The 22,073-nt window shown below is 42.7% G+C and overlaps 2 protein-coding genes and 1 pseudogene across 5 annotated transcripts in view; 1 reads left to right on the top strand and 2 right to left on the bottom strand.

Moving 5' to 3' along the window:
* Window positions 1-1,348: 1,348 nt before the first annotated feature.
* On the top strand, window positions 1,349-5,852 carry LOC128438617 (uncharacterized). Of its 3 annotated transcripts, XM_053421227.1 has the most exons (3): window positions 1,349-1,436; window positions 2,007-4,094; window positions 4,348-5,852. In XM_053421227.1, the coding sequence occupies exons 2-3, from the start codon at window positions 2,199-2,201 to the stop codon at window positions 4,372-4,374; spliced, it is 1,923 nt and encodes a 640-aa protein (XP_053277202.1). In that variant the 5' UTR covers window positions 1,349-1,436; window positions 2,007-2,198; the 3' UTR covers window positions 4,375-5,852. The 3 variants fall into 3 exon arrangements, with proteins under 3 accessions (XP_053277202.1, XP_053277200.1, XP_053277201.1); XM_053421225.1 differs by lacking the exon at window positions 4,348-5,852 and having other exon boundaries at window positions 2,007-4,338; XM_053421226.1 differs by lacking the exon at window positions 4,348-5,852 and having other exon boundaries at window positions 1,360-1,436; window positions 2,012-4,338.
* A 1,342-nt stretch (window positions 5,853-7,194) lies between these two features.
* LOC128437940 (solute carrier family 12 member 3-like) lies at window positions 7,195-16,768 on the bottom strand (annotated as a pseudogene).
* The window catches only part of tncb (tenascin Cb), a 45,945-nt gene continuing 39,836 nt past the window's right edge, over window positions 15,965-22,073 (bottom strand). For both annotated transcript variants that reach the window (XM_053421822.1, XM_053421823.1), the window contains 6 exons: window positions 21,879-22,011; window positions 21,448-21,599; window positions 20,759-20,855; window positions 19,521-19,682; window positions 18,832-18,995; window positions 15,965-17,256 (listed from right to left, as the gene is read on the bottom strand). In XM_053421822.1, the coding sequence (XP_053277797.1) occupies window positions 17,146-17,256; window positions 18,832-18,995; window positions 19,521-19,682; window positions 20,759-20,855; window positions 21,448-21,599; window positions 21,879-22,011 (819 nt within the window). In that variant the 3' untranslated portion in view covers window positions 15,965-17,145. The remainder of the gene's footprint in view (window positions 17,257-18,831; window positions 18,996-19,520; window positions 19,683-20,758; window positions 20,856-21,447; window positions 21,600-21,878; window positions 22,012-22,073) is intronic.

The raw sequence follows: 22,073 nt of genomic DNA, 5'->3' as shown, positions 1-22,073 counted from the left end.
TGTCAATGATTTTATAATTATAATCAGAGGTGTAAAAAGTGCAGAAATATTGTACTCAAGTAAAAGTACCTTTACTTTGATGACATTTTACTTAAGTACAAGTAAAAGTACCCATCTAAAAATCTACTCAAGTAAAAAGTAGTTCATTTAAAATGTACTTTCAGTAAAAGTTACTTAGTTACTAGATGGGGACCGCTCCTATACTGTGCAACAATTTCAACACTTAAATTCTGAACTAGTTCATAGTTCAGTACATTTCCTAGTTTTAAGGTTGAAAGTGAGAATGAAAGACTTAACTTGTTTTTTAAACAAAACTTTATCCATCACTACCCCTTGCCTTAAACTTTACTTCATATGTATCAATTACTAAAATAAATGTTTTTTTTTATTTTGTTTTGTTATTGCTAATTTTGCCTGTTTATTTATTCATACCCTGCAAACAAAAGGCTTATTATTTATTTTTGAAATGGTTTCTTTGATTTTGAAAAGGCACTTCCTGAAAAATACAGAAAAGATCGCTACTGGCAGGTGTGCCTCGCCTTTGGAATGAACGTTCATGCACAACACTGTCTACCACTGCAGTGAGAATTGCCTTGCGCCTTGAACTATGTTTTTCGTTTACTCAGTAACAGATGTAATTTCCAATGTAGCGAAGGACAATACTTCAGTCAATATCTACTTAAGTAAGAGTAAAATTACCCATTTCAAAAACTACTCAAAAAATTCCAGAGTACACAAAAAACTACTCAATTACAGTAAGGTGAGTAAATGTAATTTGTTACTTTACACCTCTGATTATAATTATATTATTGTTAATAATTAGGGATGCACCGATTTATCGGCCGAACATCGGTAGCGGCCGATATTCGCCTCGTTTACTGATATCGGCTTATCGGTAATAAACTTGACTTTCACCGATATCATTGGCCATGTTCATATTTGTGGTAAAACCGCTGGGCACGTGCCGCGGCTGGGGGAGCAGTCAGCGGCGGCCACTCTGGACGCGTGTCGGGCCCTTCTCGCGGATCACCTCAGCTACGGCGACCGCTGGGGGAACCCTCCGGCTGGCGCCTAGCAGCTGACTGAGAACTGGTGCGGACCAGGGGAATCCGACTGTTTAATTAAAACAAGCATCGCGAAGGGCCACGGTGGGTGTGTGACCAGACGTCCCCGATTTCCGGGGACAGTCCCCGTTTTCGGTGATCTGTCCCCGGTCAAAGCTGTCCCCGGAAATGTCCCCGATTTTGACACTGAATGGGGGGAAAATCCGCGCAGACTCAAACTCCAGTTATTACTGTAGTCATTTAACGCATCACCAGAGAAGACGTCGTATGACGTACAGACGTTATCAAGACGCACGACCAGACGCAGCAGCGTCAACAACAACAATCTAGAGGCGGCAAAAAGGAAAAAGAGAAGATCAGCGGTCATAAATGGTATGTTGTGTATGAACTTATTTATTTTGTGTGAATTGGCAGTAGACTTGGGTGTGTGTGTGTGTGTGTGTGTGAGTGTGTGAGTGTGTGAGTGAGTGAGTGTGTGTGTGTGTGTGTGTGAGTGAGAAGTGATGTAACGTTAAAATAAGTATGATTGTTTATCTGAACTGAAGACCTAACGTAACGTTATAAAAGTCAGTGAACGTTAACATTATGACAATGTTTTCATATCTGTCATAAGTGAAGCTGTAATGGTAACGTTAGCATGAGATTACCAGGTGATGACATTGTATGTGGCTCTGTTTTGGAAGAGGGGGAGGTGGAACTGCTTTGTTAGCATATAATTTTCCTGTAGGCATAGTGACCTGAGACTGTTAAAATAATAATAATGATGATATTATTAATTAATAATTAATTAATTAATAATAAATCAATGGTTGATAGTTGTGTGTGTTAGGCTGCTGTTTTGTTTCGCGCTGTGTGGGTAATCAATGACTGTAGTAGTTATAAATGCAGACCATTTGATTAGCTGATGCCCTGAGTCACTGTTTTATATGTCACTGTTTTTAGTAAAGGTGAAATAAAGAAGTAAACAACAGAGTGAAGGAGAGAAGAGGAAAAGAGCAGGAGAATAGTGTGGAAAGGCAGAAATAAAGAAGTAAACAACAGAGGGAAGCTAAGGAGAGAAGAAAGAAGGGTGAAGAAAAGAAAAGCATTGAAGGAGAAGAGAACAGACGAGAGGCAAAAAGAGTAGAGGAGAAGATGGCTCTTTCAAAGAAGCGCAAATGCCATTTTACAGAACAAATCCAGAAAGAATTTCCATTTATACGCCCCTGTCGCCCAGGCCAAGACGACACAGTGGTCCACTGCACCCTTTGCCAGTCTTCTTTTTCAATTGCCAGTGGGGGGAGATATTCTGTGGTGGAGCATCAGCAGACAAAAAAACATAAAAAAGGTCTGACTGCCAATGCTCTTACGCCCACTATCACCACATTCTATAAGAAGACAGAGCCTTCCCAAAAGGAGTTCGAGTTAGCTGTGCAGGAGGGCATCTTGGCGTACCACACTATGAAACACAATCATAGTTACCGATCTATGGACTGCACAGCACAACTGACAAAGAAGCTTTATGAGCCAAAGTTTTCCTGTGGCCGGACCAAAGGTGAAGCCATAGTGAATAACGTCTTCGCACCATGGGCAACCAATATGGTAAGACAGGACCTAGAGCAGGTTGAATTTGTTTCCCTGTCCATTGATTCATCCAATCATGGACATTTGAAGCTGCTGCCATTAATCGTCAGGTATTGCAAAGCAAATGATGGCAGCATGTCCATAGAAACAAAATTGCTTGATTTTGTTGAACTTAAAGGAGAAAAGGCAGAGGAACTTGCAGCTGAGATCATGGTGGTGATTGAAAAATTCTCCCTGGAAAATAAAGTAGTGGCATTCTCTGCCGACAATACAAACACCAACTTTGGCGGGCTGAATAGGGTGGGGAGAATCAACGTCCACACCAAAGTGAAAAATGCACTGCAGCGGGAGGTGATTGGCCTGGGTTGTCCTGCCCACATCATCCATAATGCAACCAGAACAGCTATGGATACCCTTCCCATCGATGTAGAGTACCTGCTCACAAAGATATTCGGGTATTTTCATATTTACACTGTTAGAGTGGAAAGATTGAAGAGCTTTTGTGAATTTGTTGGCCAAGAGTATCAAAAAATCTTAGGACACAGCAACGTTCGCTGGCTGTCCATGCTCCCTGCTCTAGAAAGAGTGCTTAAAATGTATGCACCACTTAAAGCCTTTTTTCTTTCTGAAGAGAAATGCCCTGTTGTCTTGCGAAGAATGTTTGAAGATCCACTGACTGAACTGTGGCTTGCCTTTGCCCATGGAAACCTGGCCATATTTAGTGAAACAATCAAGAAGCTTGAAGGCCAGGACCGCTGTGCTGTGGAGTCAGCTGCAATCCTGAGAGAGGTGGAGATAAAATTGACAGCAAGACGTGACGACAGCTTCATTCCAGTACTGGCCAGAGGACTACTGGGAGAGCTCGTGGAAAATGCAGCAATTACTAGAGAAAACTTTCTCAATACAACTCAGTCTTTCTTCACAATGGCTGTGAACTACTTGCAAGCTTGGGGAAAGCATACAGACAATTTAAATGACTTGCACTGTCTCCTTTTAAAAAATAAACCTCTGCGCGAAGAGATCCAGAAGGCAACAGCCACACTGCAGGAAAAGTGCCCCAATGTGAAAATCAAAGAAGATGATTTGTTTGATGAGGTTTCTGCCCTGCACGAGTTCCTAAAGGGGGAATCACTCTTGAAATGGAGAGAGATTGAGACACCACTCAGTCAGAGATGGAGCACAGTATTTACTCATTTCAAAGAAAATGACATCCCGCACACTAACCTGGCAAGATTAGTGTCTGTTGTCATGTGCTTACCCGGCAGTAATGCACCAGTAGAGAGGGTGTTCTCTCAAATGAATGACATATGGACAGACAGCAGAAATAGGTTCACTGTTCCTTCCATCAAGGCCATACTTATTGTAAAGACAAACATCAACCTCCTTTGTGATAAGTTTATGGAGATGCTGGCCAAAGACAGAGCCATCCAGAAGAAAATACATTCTTCTGAGAAATATGCAAATCAGGTAAGGAGAGGGAGGGAGAGAAAGTGGGAATGAGGGAGAGTGAGAGACAGAGAGACAAAGTGAGAGAGGAGAGGAGATAGGTGGAGAAACAGATAATATATGAGCCCAATTTCTATACTGGAACTGTCCCCCTGATGAGTGACTTTTGTGGGTGCACTTTATAAATGTAGGTTTTGATTTTAATACAGTAGCCTATTACTATTGGCTCTGTTCTTGCAGTTTTTCTCATGTTCTCTGCTCTTATTCTACCCAGGCTCCTGAGGCGGAGGTGGATGAATGAGGGACCCACCATCACACACAGGCAACGCCAACCATGTGCAGTTTCTGTAACCACACCTCTACCTGTGAAGGCTTCAATTATCTTATAGTCCAACTATTTTTACAATATCTACTGACACTGAGCTGTGATAATATAACACTGTGAAGACATACAGGAAACATTCTGCATACTGATAAAGTGTTTGTTTAATTATAAATTTGATTTTCTATTAAAATCCATTAATGATGTTTTTTTATTAACATAACTAATGTTCTAATATTTTTTCAGGGCTCCTGTCAGTCACGGCCACGGGCCCTCAGAATTTTCCTAACTTTTTGCCCCCTAATGGCACCTCTGACCTTTTGTGTGATAAAAGCTGGTTAAAATACATGAAAAAGTACTTGTCCCCATTTATTATTTCATAATGATAATATGTAATGATTTTTCACCACCGCATTGAAAATGTCCCCGATTTTCATTTCAGAAATCTGGTCACCTTAGTGTTGACGCGATGTGATTTCTGCCTGACACTCAAAACAGGTCAAACTGAGGAGGGCTTGTTAAGTTATCTTCACTCACGCAGTGTAACTTGGTGTAAAACGTATGAGCGTAGCGTCTGTTTAAGTACTTTATTCTCATGTGCACCGGCTCTATTCATCTGTCTCATGCACAGGTAACAAGGGAACTGACAACATACGTCATACACACAGAAGCCGTAACACATCTAATAAACGGGCAATACTGCTACCGTAAAACAATGAGAAGAGCGTTCTCTATAATGATACTTTAACCGGGCAAAAGGGTACTGTTTTAAATTACCCTTGTGGTATTTTGACCAAAATATGTTACAGACATTTCATTAAGATCCCAAGGAACCATTTCAACTTGCGGTAAAATGGGCATAATATGTCTCTGTTAAATAAAGTTTAGTTAAATCAAAGATTGTTTCATAAATCTGATTCAATCTGTGCTCATTAAAAGATAAGAGTGATGAAGGGCTGACATTTTTTTAAATAGTGCTTTCTAAATAATGATTTAATTATTTTTCTGGCACAAAAGGGTGAATGAATAACAACAAAAAGAAAATAAACAAATATCGGTATCGGCTATCGGCCAGATTGTTATTTTAAATATCGGTATCGGTATCGGCCAAGAATTTCGATATCGGTGCATCCCTATTAATAATATGTGTTTATATACATCTACAAATACACAAGTAGTTTTAACTACGTGTTTATTCTACATGGATAAAACTGTGAATTATGAGTCAACAACTCTGGACAGATTTATATGTTAAATATGTGTAACTGGTTTGAATCGGCACAAAGATAATTGATTAACACCATGTGGAGTTGTTATAATTGGAGAATACACACATCTCATTATGTAACACACACACACTCACATGACAGGATACATCAGGAGAGAGAGAATAACGTTAAAATTTCCCAGTATCAAACCAGGGACAATGTACTGTAACTGTTCAGTCACCACAGTGCTCCAAGTCTTTTATTGTTCTAATCATGGTCATTTCAACAAGCATACTTAATAAAATAATAATCTTTTGTTTTGTTAATTTGCTCTATACATTTAAGGAACAGGCACAAAATGTCTCCAGGACAGATTCACTCTAGCAAAATCTATAAAACGTGTATATCATCAATATTTTGAAGTAAAAGGCACCGACGTGATTATTCATTACCAACAGGATTAGAAGATCATCAGATGTCATCAAGGAAAAGTCAACACAAGATTAAAAATGTTAAAAGACAGAATCTAAGCGGTAAGGACGAGACAAGCTGGTGATTAGATTACAGAAATCAGAGACATTTCACTGGCAGTAGAAGGTGAGGATGTTCTCCTGGTTTCCTCTGACCAATAGGACCGGGGCTTCAGGTCACGTGACAGGACGTCCAGCCCCACCAGGAACAGGGTACTGGGACACACCCCTCTCCTCCCCACGGGCATCATGCTGTCGAGACGTTAAATTAAAACTGTCTGTGTTCAAGTAAGGACACTGTCACACGCCGTCTACGAACAGAAGAAGGACTGAAGTCACATCACGATAAGAGCAGCTTCTCTGGAGTGAACCTGCAGAACCTCGTCCTGACGGAGAGACTGAATCCCACAGAGAAGTTTAACAGAAGAGGGCAGAGGAGAAATAGACAAACTTCAGACTGACTCTATACGTGCTGTGTCCATGTGTGTGTCTGTGTGTGTGTGTGTGTGGCCTTGTTCCTCTCTAAATCACTTTCTTGATTCTTGTCGTCCTGGGTCTCTACCCTCGAGGTTGAATGCACTTATTATTATTGTCGCTTTGGATAAAAGGAAGTTAAAGAAACTTATTGAGGTTTAATCAGATTAAACCATAACTTCATTTAGACCCTGATCCCTACAGAAAACATGGAAACACACATGTTCCTGGAAATGTAAACTCTCCATTTTCCTCTTTGCATATTCCACATTATTCTAGTGTTCTGCATCTCAAGTAACTGAAATAACAGATGTTTTAAATCTGGATCTGATGAAGGGAATCTTTTAATGACAGGGCCGATAAAACTAAACCTGCATTAAACATCTCAACATGTCAGTGATCGTGGTGAAGCCTTCTCACAGTAGAAATGTTAAAGCAGAGAAGCAAGCTCTATTCTGAATATAAGAACAAGTAGGTTGAACTATATAATATAAATTTCAGGTGATAATAATTCCAGAGCTGTGTCTATAGCTTTATAGTTTATGCTTCCCTAAAGTGGCCAAATGCAATAATTAAATCATGAAGATGTTGTTGCTAGTTAAACCTGCTGCTTTTAATTAGTTCATGTTTGTTGGTAATTAAAGTGTTTACTCCTCTTTCTGCTCCTCCTTCTTGTCGGTGTCTCCTCCCACAAACACTCAGACCTTACATCCGGCCAATTGCTTCCTGCGAGTCATCAGGTAGGGCAGCAGCTGTGGTGTCCTGTCATTTTAGTTTGTTAATTTCAGTCTCCTCAGTGTATTTTCTGTTTCCTGTTTTATTTTGTAGTATCTGTCCCTTGTGTGTGGTTTCCATCTTCACTTCCTTTCGGTGATTGTCTTCCCAGTCCTCATGTGTTTCACCTGGGGTTAATTGTTCCTGCCTTCCCTCTGTGTCTTCTTAAGCCTCTGTGTTCCCCAAGCCCGGTGTCGGTTTGTACTAGTTGTTTTCTCCCCACGTCGTGAGAAATGGTTTGTTTGCTCCTGCTGTTTCGTCCAGCTTCCTTGTTCTCAGTGCGCCTTGTCGCCAGTGTTACTTTTGTTAGTGTTCCTGTTTTGTTTTTGTCTTGTTTAAACCCTTTTATTATATTAAATACCTTTTGTTTGTAACCTCTGCATCCTGGGTCCATCTCCTCCCTTCAAACCGTAACAGAACAACCCGACCAAACTATGGACCCAGCAGAGGTTAGTTTTTTTAGTTTTCTTTTCTCAAACCCTTTTGAGGGAACCCGCCTGGCTTTTGGTGGACCCCGCAGCCTTCAACAGAGGTCTGCAGTTGGTGGCGGAGGTCGGAGCAGTAACCCCGCATCTTTAAGGCCAGCTCGCAGGCGCCACCCTCCAGCCCCATCCGTAGTCCTGTACGCTGGAAGCGACGGAGTCTTTTGGGGACCCCGCAACCTCAAGGGGTTTCCTCTGGCGGATTGCGGACCTTGGCGAGAGGGGATCCCCAGCAGAAGCCAATCCCTCCAGCAGCAGGCTCACAGGGACCAGCCACCTCCAGTCCCGACTGGGTCGCAGTCCCCTGTTCCGCGCCTGAGGCTCTCAGCTGATGTCTCGTGTTCACCGACGTCAGTGGTCCTCTCAGCGGCGTCTGCTCCAGCACCTGCTCCAGTCGCTGCTCCGCGCCGGAGGTCCCCAGCTGATGTCTCTCTTTCTTCGACGTCAGTGGTCCTCTCAGCGGCACCTGCTCCAGCACCTGCTCCAGTCGCTGCTCTGCGCCGGAGGTCCCCAGCTGATGTCTCTCTTTCTTCGACGTCAGTGGTCCTCTCAGCGGCGTCTGCTCCAGCACCTGCTCCAGTCGCTGCTCCGCGCCGGAGGTCCCTAGCTGATGTCTCTCGTTCTCCGACGTCAGTGGTCCTCACAGCGGCGTCTGCTCCAGCATCGGCTCCAGTCCCAGCTCCGCGCCGGAGGCTCCAAGCTGATTTCTCTCGTTCACCGACGTCAGTGGTCCTCACAGCGGCGTCTACTCCCGCACCTGCTCCGGTCCCAGCTCCACGCCGGAGGCTTCCAGCTGATGTCTCTCGTTCTCTGACGTCAGTGGTCCTCACAGCGGCGTCTGCTCCAGCATCGGCTCCAGTGCCTGCTCCACGCCGGAGGCTCTCTGCTGACGTCCTCTGTGTTTCGGCATCGGAGATCCTCGCGGTGCCAGCTCTGCACCCAGCTCCGCACCCAGCTTCGGTCCCTGCTCCCGTGCCTGCTCCGCGCCGGAGGCTCTCGGCTGACGTCCTCTGTTTTTCGGCGTCGGAGATCCTCGCGGTGCCAGCTCCGCACCCTCCTCCCGTGCCTGCTCCGCGCCGGAGGCTCTCGGCTGACATCCTCTGTCTTTCGGCGTCGGAGATCCTCGCGGTGCCAGCTCCGCACCCAGCTCCTGTGCCTGCTCCGCGCCGGAGGCTCTCGGCTGACGTCCTCCGTGTTTCGGCGTCGGAGATCCTCGCGGTGCCAGCTCTGCACCCAGCCCCGGTCCCTGCTCCCGTGCCTGCTCCGCGCCGGAGGCTCTCGGCTGACGTCCTCCGTGTTTCGGCGTCGGAGATCCTCGCGGTGCCAGCTCTGCACCCAGCCCCGGTCCCTGCTCCCGTGCCTGCTCCGCGCCGGAGGCTCTCGGCTGACGTCCCCTGTCTTTCGGCGTCGGAGATCCTCGCGGTGCCAGCTCCGCACCAAGCTCCAGTCCCTGCTCCAGTGCCTGCTCTGCACCCAGTTCCAGTCGCTGCTCCGCGCCGGAGGCCCTCAGCTGATTTCACTTGTTCTCCAACGTCAGTGGTCCTCACAGCGGCACCTGCTCCAGCACCTGCTCCAGTCCCTGCTCCAGTGCCTGCTCCGCGCCGGAGGCTCTCGGCTGACGACCCCTGTGTTTCGGCGTCGGAGAACCTCGCGGTGCCAGCTCCAGTTCTTGCCCCCCGTCCGGGGTTGAGGTCGGAGCTCTTGCCCTCTGCCCCTGACTGGTCTTCGGGCCACTTGCTCGAGGAGCTCCCGTGTTGGGCTCCTGACCCCCCTTCCGAGCCTCAGAACTCTGACTTTGAGCGGCCACGGCGCCGCCCTCCCGAGCCTCAGAACTCTGTCCCGGAGCGGCCAAGGCGCCGCCCTCCTGAGGAGCTCCCATGCTTCGTCCCTGTCCGGCCTCTGGGCCGTCCCCCTGAGACATTGTGCCAGGTTCCTGAGCGGCCACGGAGCCGTCGGCCTGAGACCCTGGGCACCTCCCGGATTCCCTCCTCCGGTTCCCCCCTCCTCCCACCCGTCTCGGTTATGGACCGTCTGGAATCCGGTCCTTGAGGGGGGGGTACTGTGGTGTCCTGTCATTTTAGTTTGTTAATTTCAGTCTCCTCAGTGTATTTTCTGTTTCCTGTTTTATTTTGTAGTATCTGTCCCTTGTGTGTGGTTTCCATCTTCACTTCCTTTCGGTGATTGTCTTCCCAGTCCTCATGTGTTTCACCTGGGGTTAATTGTTCCTGCCTTGCCTCTGTGTTCCCCAAGCCCGGTGTCGGTTTGTACTAGTTGTTTTCTCCCCACGTCGTGAGAAATGGTTTGTTTGCTCCTGCTGTTTCGTCCAGCTTCTCCTGCTTCCTCGTTCCTTGTTCTCAGTGCGCCTTGTTACCAGTGTTACTTTTGTTAGTGTTCCTGTTTTGTTTTTGTCTTGTTTAAACCCTTTTATTATATTAAATACCTTTTGTTTGTAAACTCTGCATCCTGGGTCCATCTCCTCCCTTCAAACCGTAACAGCAGCAGCATGAGGCCTAGATAATGTTCAGGGTATGGATCAAGATAATATAGTTGACAGGAGAAAAGAAGAAGATGTCGATTGTCTTCTTTCCTTGTTTTATCTGGCACACTGAACTCGGCTGAGGGTCTGGAGCGATGCAAACACAGAACCTTGTTTTTACATTTTAATGACATTAAATTAAAACATCTCTGGGTGAAGTTTGAATAATATGTGATAGAAAATACTAATAAACTACGTGAAGATGAATGTACAGACATGATACGCTGATTTGAACGCAGGCAGGAGACACAGACGGTGTTTATACTCTCTGGTCCTCCATTAAAACCCGGATACACTGAGGGAGAAGAACATGAATTAACATGAAGTCAATAATTCTGACAGTGATGGATGATTATGAACTACACTTCCCACCATGCTCTTTGTTAGCTGTTGGTTATGTTGCTGCAGTCGATTAATTAACTCACTGTCTCCCTCTGGTTTGAATTAAGACTCTCACCGTGAGACTGAGATGGATGAGAGACGTCCAGTCCCTCCTTCCCTCTCAGCACACACACACTGTATTGTAGGTCAAATGCACCACTGGAACACACACACACACAACATTCATAATAATAATGATAAACTGTATTTATAAATCCTTCGTCTTAAGCATATAAGGCAGTTGACTAAAAAGGACAATGGCCACATAAGAGACAAAGCAGTATAAATGAAAATATAAAACAAATAAACACAAATCAAACCTCTCTATGAACTGTGATGTGCAGCCTGAGGCGAGTCGCAGCGACAGTCTTTCTTAAAACCCATCAGTAAAACGTTGGGTTTGATACGACCCAGGCCTGCCCCCTGGTGGACACATAACGACATAAGGAGGAGTCAGGTCAAATTGAGTTCAACTTCTCAAACGTCCTCAGCAGAGAAATCCTGGATTAACCCTTGTGTGGTGTTCGTGTTTTGGTCACTCAGCCAATGTTTGTGGGTCTGGTGGACCCACGGCATATTCAGTCTTTCAATCAATACAGCTACAACAATATATGTAAAAATACAGATGTTAACTTTATCCCAATTACAAGCAATACAAACAGCATATATGGTTAATACTTGTCATTAACCCCTGTTAAATCACATTTATGAATAAAAGTGCTTTTCGTTCTTTGTGATAAATGCAATTAAACAAAGAAACATCAATTACAATCAAGATATGATTGGAAAAAACGAATAGGAAACAAGGTTTTTCATCAGTATTGATGTTTATTTATTGAACTTAATTAGAAATTGAACACACTCATGTCAGTCTACATGAGAAATGATTTTTGAAGAGAGAAATCTTTGGAAGACAATGATGGGGAAGAGTTTAGAGAATATGAATTCTATCAATTCAGAGTCTGACAGTGAGTTTGAAGAAGAGGATGAGATTGACCATCAGCCAGCTACGTAGAAAGTTCTTCTGCAGCAAGTCAGAAATCCAGGCTAGGCCATCAGCAGCCAACATATGGATGACAAAAAATTATGAAATCGCATGGCTACTAATGTAATAAGGTGCAACCAGGGCCGACAAGGATAGCAGTGACTCATGTGCAGGACATCAAGCCTTCTTAGGAACTTTTCATTACGTAAATCAGTCTGCACTAGTTTGGAGAGACAGCGTGTTTTCGTAGAAAGCTGGAATGAGATGGACCAAACCCATTTATTTCCATACTTTGTGGTTATTATCCTTGCTGGAGTTTTTAAATCCAAAGGGGAATCAGCAGAATCCTTGTGAGATGCAAAAACTGACAGAGAACTTTTAACGTGGACCCGAACACCACATATGTACAGGGGTGTACAGTCACAGAAAATATTTTATTTTATATGTTCATCACAGAAAATGAGCCAAGGCCAATGACTCTCAGGTTGAAAAAAATATTTATCGCATCATTTTTCTTTTAGCAAACATTGAAAACGGGTCCCACAGACCCGAACAACATACAATGGTTAAAAGGTTTGTGTGGAACAGATATGTCGCACGAGCAAAACTAAGCTGTTGGTTTTAATGTAAATGATGAATTGGATCAATAATCTGCTTCAGTTCACCACCTCACATCTACGTTGCCACTTTCCCGTCTCCAAAATGTTCGTACGCATTGGTCAGAGTTTGCGTAGAAATACACAGATTTTCCCGTCAAGTTTGTTTTTATAAATCACAACGTTTACGTGAGAAGGGGCGTACGCACGTTTCAGGCCCCGTTTTGTGCGTACGCAACAGTTATAAATCCGACCCCTGGATGGCAGCAGGGAGGCCCGGTCAGAACCAAACACTGAGGTCTGAAGAGGAGACAGAAAGATGATGACCAGTTCTGGTCATGTTCTTTTACTGTTTTAAAAGTGTTAAATGTCCTGACCCCTGATATTGGTCTCGCCAGGTGTCAAGGTCATCAAGCCTTTACAACTTCGCCTCAAAGCTTCGGAACAGTTTAGCATTTTCTTTCATCTGCATGTGTGTCTCTTCAATTATATTTTGTTTTTCTTTCGATACATTTTATTGTGCGGCACTTTGGTAAATAAACTTGACTTGACTTAACTTGACTATATATGATTCAGTGCTTATCATAACAAATCCAGAGGTGAGGTCGTTACTAAAACTGAAGTTAAACACATATTAAAGACCATGATCATCAACTTTAAACAAAAAAGATCTCTTCACACCCTAGATTTACGTTTATTAAAAAGATTTGTATTTGATATTATTTATGTTTAAAGTTGTAAGAAGAGCGATCAGAGATCCTCCACCTGGTTGAGGCCGACACACTGATTCAGATCGATGCTGTAGGACCTGGCCTGCACCGACGAGTCCCAGTTCACAGCTGAACAGAGAGCAGCAGAGTCACAAGTCTGCGCTGAAGGGGGGGCACAGCTCTTTGTGTTTGGGACTGTGTGTGTGTGTGTGTGTGAGTTTTACAAGGCTTCTTGTATCCCAGAAGGAAGAAGACGACGCCAAGGGCACACAATCAAACATTCATTCTCTTTTCTCTTGGCCCTATTTAGTTTTATTGATTGTTTTGATCCCTCCCTCCTCTCTGGGTTTCACCTGGGTTTCACCAGAGATTCGGTTGGAATCCTAACCGATGAGAACGAAGCAAACGGCGATGACGTACGTCAGCAGGTGGCCTCGGAGGGGCTCGTCCTTCTTGCCGTAACCTTTTCCAAAGAAGCAGATGAGCGGGTAGAGCTTGTCCTTACACAGACACTTGAGGGAAGAAGGGATATTTTCTTGTCACAGCAGTAAGAGGAATATATACGAAAAGAAACAATACATGTATGTATTTTTACTTGGAAGACTTTGGGAGCAGTCACCAGACAGGCCAGGGCAGAGGAGAGGGTCGCCCCAAATATACCAGCACTGATCAGAGGAGCGAAGGCCGACACCAAGCTCATCGACTGCAGACGGAAATTTTCTGTTTACTTTCGCCAAACTGTTTGTTTGTTGTGTACGAGCTGATCTGCTGTTGATATAAGGGATTTATCAAAGTGTGTGTGTATTGTATTTCCTGCAACTATCAACTGAACTTTAACCCTTTCTTGTGTCTTAAGTGTGTGTGTGTGTGTGTGTGTGTGTGTGTGTGTGTGTGTGTGTGTGACCTGGTAGTAGTTCATGATGCCATTTTTGCATGTGCTGTTCTTCACACAAATCGCTGAAGTCAGATCAGGGGAGAACGTACCATGACTCCCTGCACCCAGAAATATTCAACCCCCTCACCTCAAAACACATTATAGGGATGTTGATGACAGATAAGGACAATAAATGACAAAAAACCTCATTAAACAACAAAAGATATTTATTGATATATATTTGAATTATTTTGACAACAGAAGTTGACTTATCTTTGAAGTTTAAATGAAAAATGTAACTCTGTTAACACATGTGCATGTGCAGTATTATTCAACCCCCAGCTTCAGTACTTTGTGGCACATTCATTTAACTTTTATAACTTCTAAAAAAAAAATCTGTAAGTGCTGACAAGCTTCTTACACCTCTCGATCAGAATCGTTGCCTATTTTTCACGTGCAAAAGCCTCTAGATCAGTGATGTTTGATGGCTTCCATGCTGCAACTGCCTTCTTTAAATCCCACCAAAGATTTTCAATCAGATTTAAATCTGATTACTGTGAATGCAACTCCAGGATGTTCCAGGATCTTTCTCTCAACCAAGCTTTGCTTGACTTGGTGCTGGGCTTTGGATCATTGTCTTTCTGGAAAGTACAATGATCACCAAAGTTTAATTCCTCCTTAAAATGGCCTGGTATTTCTGTGAATCCATGATGCCAGGTACACGATTAAGATTGCCAGTTCTTGCCTCAGAGAAACAGCCCAACATCATCAATGACCAACCTCCAGGCTTGACCGTGGGGATGGTATTCTTCTGGTCATAAGCCTGGCCTTTCACACGCCAGACATACCGCTGGTCCATACATTCAAACAGTTCCAGTTTGATTTCATCAGTCCATAGGACCGTCACACAAAACTCAGTCGTCTTATCCAAATTCCTCCTGGAATATTCTAGTCGACTTTTGATGTTCCTTGTGGTCAAGAGCTGAGTGTGTCTTGAAGCCGGCCATGAAGTCCTTTTTTTATTCAGTGCACGTCTTATAGTTGCCACTGAAGCACTTGTACCAGCCTTCATCAGGTCATCCTGTAGGTGTCTTGCTTTCACACAGGGGTTTATATGAGTTGTTCTGACTAAGTTGCTGAGGGCCCTTGATGAAATGTTGGGCTTTCTTCCACACCCAGGCAGGTTTGAAGCTGCTCCATCAGTTTTAAACTTCCTTATAATGCTCCCAATTGTGTCTCTTGGAATATACATTTTTGTTAAATCTTCTGATATCCAAGGCCCTTCAGGTTTGATGAAATAATCCATGATGTTCCATCATCACAGTATTTCAAATACAGCTTAATTCCCTCAAAAATAACTTTGCTGCACAGTCCCAAGGGGCTAGTATGTATTTTCTACTCCGACCCCTAGATGGCAGCAGAGTGCTTCCAATACCTTCCTTGGTATGTTTAGTATTTGCACCATCTGGCACAATCGTCACCTCGGCGGCATTAAGACCGTGATGGGGTTTGAGGCAATCCGCGACATTCGTCCACAAGAAGTTAAGTTTTATTGTATTCTGAGTAATAACTGTTCATGAAATTGTTCTTAAAATGATCATAAACTTAACTTTCTAATGCTGAAAAAACTAAAAGTACTGACACAGGACCAGTTATAATTATTCATCCTATTCAGTAGGTGCACCAGTGATATAAATCTATTTATGAATGGAAAATTGAAATTGATTATTAGATCATGGCCTAAAACAAATGAATGGAGCAAAATCATGTGGTGTGGTTAAAAGACCCGTGGACCCTGAGTTGGGATGTTCTTTATTTTGAATGCACCTTTATCTTCATCATGGACGTGAAATAAATAAATCTCCATCACATCTTCCTTTTAAACAAACTGTTTATTGTAATACAGCTTACAGAGAAACACTTGTTCACCCAGTTATAAACAAACAAAACAATAAAAACAGACTTAATTTACACAGGCATTCTTTAGAAGGTCAGTGGTTTAGTATCCTGCCATAGCAGGGGATGGGGGAAGGGGGCAGGGGACAGGTGGGGGCGCGGGGGAGGGGGGGGGGGGGGTAGAAACAGCAACTAGTTCTCTAGTTTGGGCCTGTTCAAACACTATTTATATCAACATAAGCATAGAGATTTAACCATATCAACTGGAATTCAAGTTGGCCTTTTTTCATGTTTTGAGCATCAACATATTTTGTGTGAACAACACATAACATTATCTTGTTGCACATATACAGTATGTACTGTATTCACATTTTGCAAAAACAAAAGAAAGAACAACGTAATCACCGCATTTCATTACATACTCAATAATAGGTCCTGCCTTCGGATTCATGAGAGAAACGAACAAATTGAAAACACGTCTGCTTTTCTTTTTCTCGGTTCTTACATTTTTAAAACACAACACTGTGGCTTTAACATGATGCCTTCAGGAGCTCACATGATGAATCAATACATTGCCGTCCAGGTGGACATGGGATGTGGCCAGTAAAATACTTTGATATAGTTTTTTGTAACCTCTTTACACTTGCATCTCTTATCACTTCAGATGTTGTCTTGTGTTGAGGGAGATGAAGGAACCAGGGGAGGATGACGTGACACTGACACAAGTGAAGTAGCACAAAGACAAACAAATGGCAAGTTAGATGGAGATATCTGACATCTGAATACTGCCATCTGAGGAATATCCCTTTTTCGAATGATTAAATCAGATGCATACATGTACCGGACTGTACACGGAACAGAGTGATAATCCTTCTAAATTATCACTCTGTTATCAGTTTTAGCAAAGACACCCTGAACCTAAACAAGACCACATTGTACCATAAACAGCCTCTCTGAAATACCCCAAACGTGGCTTGGATGTGACATGGTGAACTGTATAGAAAAAAATACCCGAGCTGCACTCACGCCTGCCCACAAATGCTGCAACATGAGAGAGAGGACCCGAATCAGGTGAGTAGGAGTTGTTTCTGCTCTCTTTGGTGCGTGAGTTGAATCTGCGTGGGATTGAATTGAATTCCAGTTTGTAACATGCACAATTTCCACAACCGCAGGTGTCATGGAGTCACGGCGGATCTCTGAGCAAATGGGAGGAAATATGGTTTTTCGAGGAGGCAGCAGGGCTCTTGGCAGTGGCTTTGGTTGCTGCTAGGTGGATGAATGGGTTGCATGTGTGTATTCAAGATGTTTTTTTGGGGGGGGGTCCAGACAGAGAAGTAACGATGTTGTTGTTAGTGGTTGGTCATTTATGATCGTTTCCTCCTCCCCTCCAGGTTCCTGAAGTTGGAGGGCCTGATCTTCATATCCGCAAACTCGATCGAGTGCTCGTGGCCTTTCCAGTGGAACCAGTTCACACCCTGTGGAAGACGAGACAAATTATCTTACGTTAATTATATGGAGAGAAGGACAGGTCATTGGTAGGTTGTTGTTGTTTTCTTCTGTTTTCTTATCACACATTGATATTATAGCAAAAAAATACTTCATCGACAGACAAACACATTTATATTGGACAATCTTGGCAGCCCCAAACTTTGTCAAGTGCATGTGGTACATATGGTGTGGTTAAGGTTATAGCAAATAAAGAAAGTGTCAATAAACTGAATTTATACTTGACACAAGGGTCCAGCATAGATACCTTCAGCTTTAGTTTTTACTAATACTTCTCCTGTTGGTATTCAATGGTGAAGGAAGTACTCAAATATGTGACTTTATTAAAATACAAACAAATAGACAAAAAGTAACTCAAGAAAAAGTACCATATTAACTTTTCTACTTTTGTAACAGTGTTTTTAAATATACTGTATACTATACTGTAATGTTTTTAAGTAATAATACTTGCTCAGTATAGCATATTCCCTAACCTAACATACAAATATATCACTAACTGTATATTTACAGAGCACAAGAAAAATACAGACTGCCATATTAATAAAGAATGCTGTCCAAATCCATTTCTTCACCAGTGAGAGCTACTGCTGCCAGCTGTGATTGGATCAATGCACTGATTCCCCTCTTGCTATTGATAACTATTAAACATTTATAAAACAATCCAAGCAATTGTAACACAAATGCACTAGTCGCCATGGTTACGTTCTTTCATTCAATGTGATAAGGAGTGATACATGTGCTGGGCAGGAAGCATGAGGCGCTCCCTTTGTTAAATGTGTGTTGGTGAGAGGTGAAGATGACTGACCCTTTCTTACATTTGCTTCTTCTCTTCACTATACAAGGATGGGGGAGATGTGTCCCGCTCTCTACTACAGGATGTTTTCTTTAGATGTCAGTGTATCTGATTTAGTGGCATCTAGTGTTGAAGTTGCATATTTCAACCAACTAAAATACTCATATCACAACCTCCAGCGCCTTCAGGTGTCAGCAATGTGACAGTTCCTCTCCAGAGCCACTTTTACTCTATCTACATACATGCGCAACATATAAGGGCTCATTTTAAGCTAATGAAAACACAGTGATTATTAGTTTCCATTGATTTGCCACTAAAAAACATAATAATTGAAAATATATATTGGATTTCTGCTAATGTTTTTTAATTTTACTTAATTGTGTCCACCCTAATTCTGAACTAAAATGATTTATTTTCACCCTGAACAGTTTTAACAGAGATTTCACCTTTAACCCTGGTGTGTCTTTACAGTTTCTGAGGAGACATCACCTTAACATCAGCTGAGTCAATGCCACAAAGCACAATGTCAGAGAACATATGTGGTTTGGGTTAGAAAGACAGTGTAATTTAAAAACATCAGGTGCAAACAGCCTCCTGCACTGTAATGAACATTTGGCATCAGACAGTCCTACAGGTACTGAGCTGACCAAAGAAACCCTTTCTGTAAGATACCCTCATCTGTTAAAGTACTGGAGGATTCCTCAGTGACTCTCTGTTTTTGAAGTTGTTATTCAGCAGCAGTAAACTGTACCTTGCTGTGGCTGTTATCTCCATATCGTCCCATGAGGTTGACACGGTGACAGTTTTTATACCAGAAGGCTCCCTTATAGGACAGGGCACAGTTGGTGACAGCAATGTCATTGTCATGGTCGTAGGTGGAGAATGGACGGCCGTGGTGGTAGGTCATGGAGTCGCCTACATCAGGATAGAGAGAGAGAGAGAGAGAGAGAGAGAGAGAGAGAGAGAGAGAGAGAGCGCATCGATGAAATGAACAGTGGTAGAGGATGCACATTTACCAGAAACCTTTTCACTACCTGGCCACTATATGTGCAACAGACACACATTGTTCTGTTCCTACATATTCTGATTTATATTTCCAAAAATTTTAAATGCCCCGAAAAGATTCTAAAAGGATATCAAGTCTTCCCAAGTGTTCATAGCATAAATAGGGTAATACAGTTAATACACAGAACATTAAAAAAAAGTTCCTTCATTTGGATGAATACACACAGGATTATTGATAATGTTTTCATTTGATCAACAAAAGTACTAATTTCCTATTTTAGAAATTTTGAATGAAAAAAAAAAACTCATGACCAAAGACAAATTAACACATATATGAATCTATAACTTTGTGAGCAGTTTTAAAGGTTTTCTTCAGACAGAACCAGTGGACTTGACTCCTGCAGCCATGTACACAATGCTTTAGTTCATCTTTACCTGCTGTTCCACTGTATCCTCCTACATGGACCTTGTAGCGGCTTCGAGGTTCAGACACAGAGAACTTGTCGTACTGAGCGTAGGCTGCTTCACCCTTGTCTCTCAGGTCCACCCGCAGCTCGTACTGACCTCCAGCTGTGATCTTATGTAGGTTGGACAGACCTGAGGGAAGGAGGAGATGACATATATTATATAAATATTGATTTTGATGTATAATATATCACAAGATTTTATCTTCAGATAACAAAATAATATTAATATGGTATTCATATAACTCAATCATATTTGATAACTGATAACTAGCTGGAATGAAGTTTATATGTTGTAAGTATTTCATAATTCAAATTATTATAACTACAACATCTACTTTGACTTTTGCACCTGTTCCGTTTGCCTCATATTCTAGTCTTATCATTTCACTCCTTTTCATCATTGATGCAGGAATTCAGCTCATATCATCCTAAACAGCCACTATCGAAGCAAACTTATTTATGGCCCCCCCAAAAAAGTTTTGTAATTGGCCACATGGTGGCACTGCCACATCAGTTTCTGACTGAGTGAAGCTTTTAACCAGTAGTATGCTGTCTGCCAAATGTAATTTCTGTCCTTCAACAGTTTTTGAGTTTTATGCTAAATTATTCATTAATCAAGGGAGATTTCAACGAGCTGTTTAAGGGCTTATGTAGCCTAGTCATGCTATTCATTTTCAAAGTGGAATCATCTTTCAAAACATTACTCTGTGGGACTATTATCCACTTGGTAAATCTACATGAGACTCAGACTGGTCTCAATCTGAACACTTCACCCACATTTAGTTGCAACTGAATGAAGCAGAGTATTAGTAGTTTGTAATTATCTGACCACACTGGCAAACGCTTGTTTTGCTCATTCCTTGTAAAGAACCATAAAAAAAACTATTAAGAAATCATATGAAATCAAGTGACAGATATAACTAACAGAGATCAGCACCTAGAGTCCTAGAACGTTTCCCTTATATCTGAGCAGCATTTTAGCTTTAGAACAATGTTTCTAGATGAGAGCATGTCGGACCAGCAGAGCATAATTAGAGGAAAATAAAGAGAACTTGCAGCAATCACATTAATATTATAATCAATGGAGAACTTTTCTACAATGAGTCAGTTCAAAGATCTGTGTTCGTACATTTTTCAATGAATTTATAATCATAAAAAGGGTGTGGTGGAACTGTGTGTTGTGATCTGATGTTTGATAGAAATTACCCAGCCAGAATTCATCGTTCATGTCACCAAAGCCGCCCGTGTAATTCTTCCAGTTACGGAAAAACTCCAGTTTCCCGCTCTGACGTCTGAGGAAAATCTGCAAAGGAAACAACAATAACTGATGAATATTGTCAGGGTGTGTTTTATACAATCAGCTGATGTATTTACGATTCTTGTTTACCACAGCCAGCAGACAATACAGAGGCCCTGAGAGGTAAGTGAAAACTGTTATTAAAATCTTCTGCCCTTAACCCTCAACAAGAGTAAGGAAAAACTCCTAAAAAAACCTTTTACCAGTGTAAAAAGAACGTAGAAACCTCAGAGAGCGCCACATGTGAGGGATCCCTCTCCGAGGACGGACAGAAGTGCAATAGATGTCAAGTGTAGAGGAAAACATCAGAAAGATGCGGGTATTTGCAACATATGAGGGAAGTTTGGGGTTCTCTAAATACTGGACAAACTGCTCTACCTCCTGAAGTTACACATGGTGATAATTCTCAGAAATAGTGATAGAAATATCATGCTCATATTGAGCATATAAATCTCTGTCCACAATAATGTCAGAGTGATGTGGCTTTGGTCAACAGAGCGTGCAATGGTCTGTGATCCTCCTAATTGTTGTGTGGCCACTACCAACTGAGCATGTGTTCCGTGCTGTCCACATCTGTCTGTCTGTGTATTGGACTTACAATCCATCCGCCTCCATCGGTGCTCATGTCACAGTAGACCTGGATAGGCTGGCTCTCATCTCCCGCCAGATAGATGGTGTACAGGCCGGAAGAGGTGTCACCGTTCAGCAGAGCCTGGGAGCAGTCCCTGGGGTATCTGTACAGCACACCAGCTACACAAACACACACACACAATATATAATGATAAAGTAGACCCGACAGACGTTCTCAAAGATACTATCACTGTGAATTTTGCTAATCTTATTTTGTTGATTATAAAATAATACAGATTTAACGAAAAATAAAAGCGGTGTATTTGTCCTCACGCTACATTACTGTTAGTATAGGTTACTGTTAGTACAGTCACACACATACACTTGTCTGACAATGGGAGAAATACATTTGATGTGTTAACACGACAAGGGATGAAACTTGTTCATGAATCTACTCACTTGTGGTGAAGACAGAGGAGATGACTCGGCTCCTCTTTGGACCAGCGATGGCCTGCAGCCTGATCGAATACTCTGTGGAGGCGCTGAGCTGAGCCATGTTGTATGATACAGCAGTGGGACTCAGGACCACCTCCTGATGGAAGAAGTATGCTCAAACATTTTCTTTATGACCAGTTAGACCACAATCAGTGGAGT

Source organism: Pleuronectes platessa, chromosome 4, assembly GCF_947347685.1.
Source record: "Pleuronectes platessa chromosome 4, fPlePla1.1, whole genome shotgun sequence".
NCBI lineage: Eukaryota > Metazoa > Chordata > Actinopteri > Pleuronectiformes > Pleuronectidae > Pleuronectes > Pleuronectes platessa.
Note: the sequence above shows the minus strand (reverse complement) of the source record. Positions and strands in the feature narration are given on the sequence as shown.

Coding starts and splice junctions, on each gene's coding strand:
- LOC128438617 (XM_053421225.1), top strand. CDS start 2,199: ATGGCTCTTTCAAAGAAGCGCAAATGCCATTTTACAGAACAAATCCAG.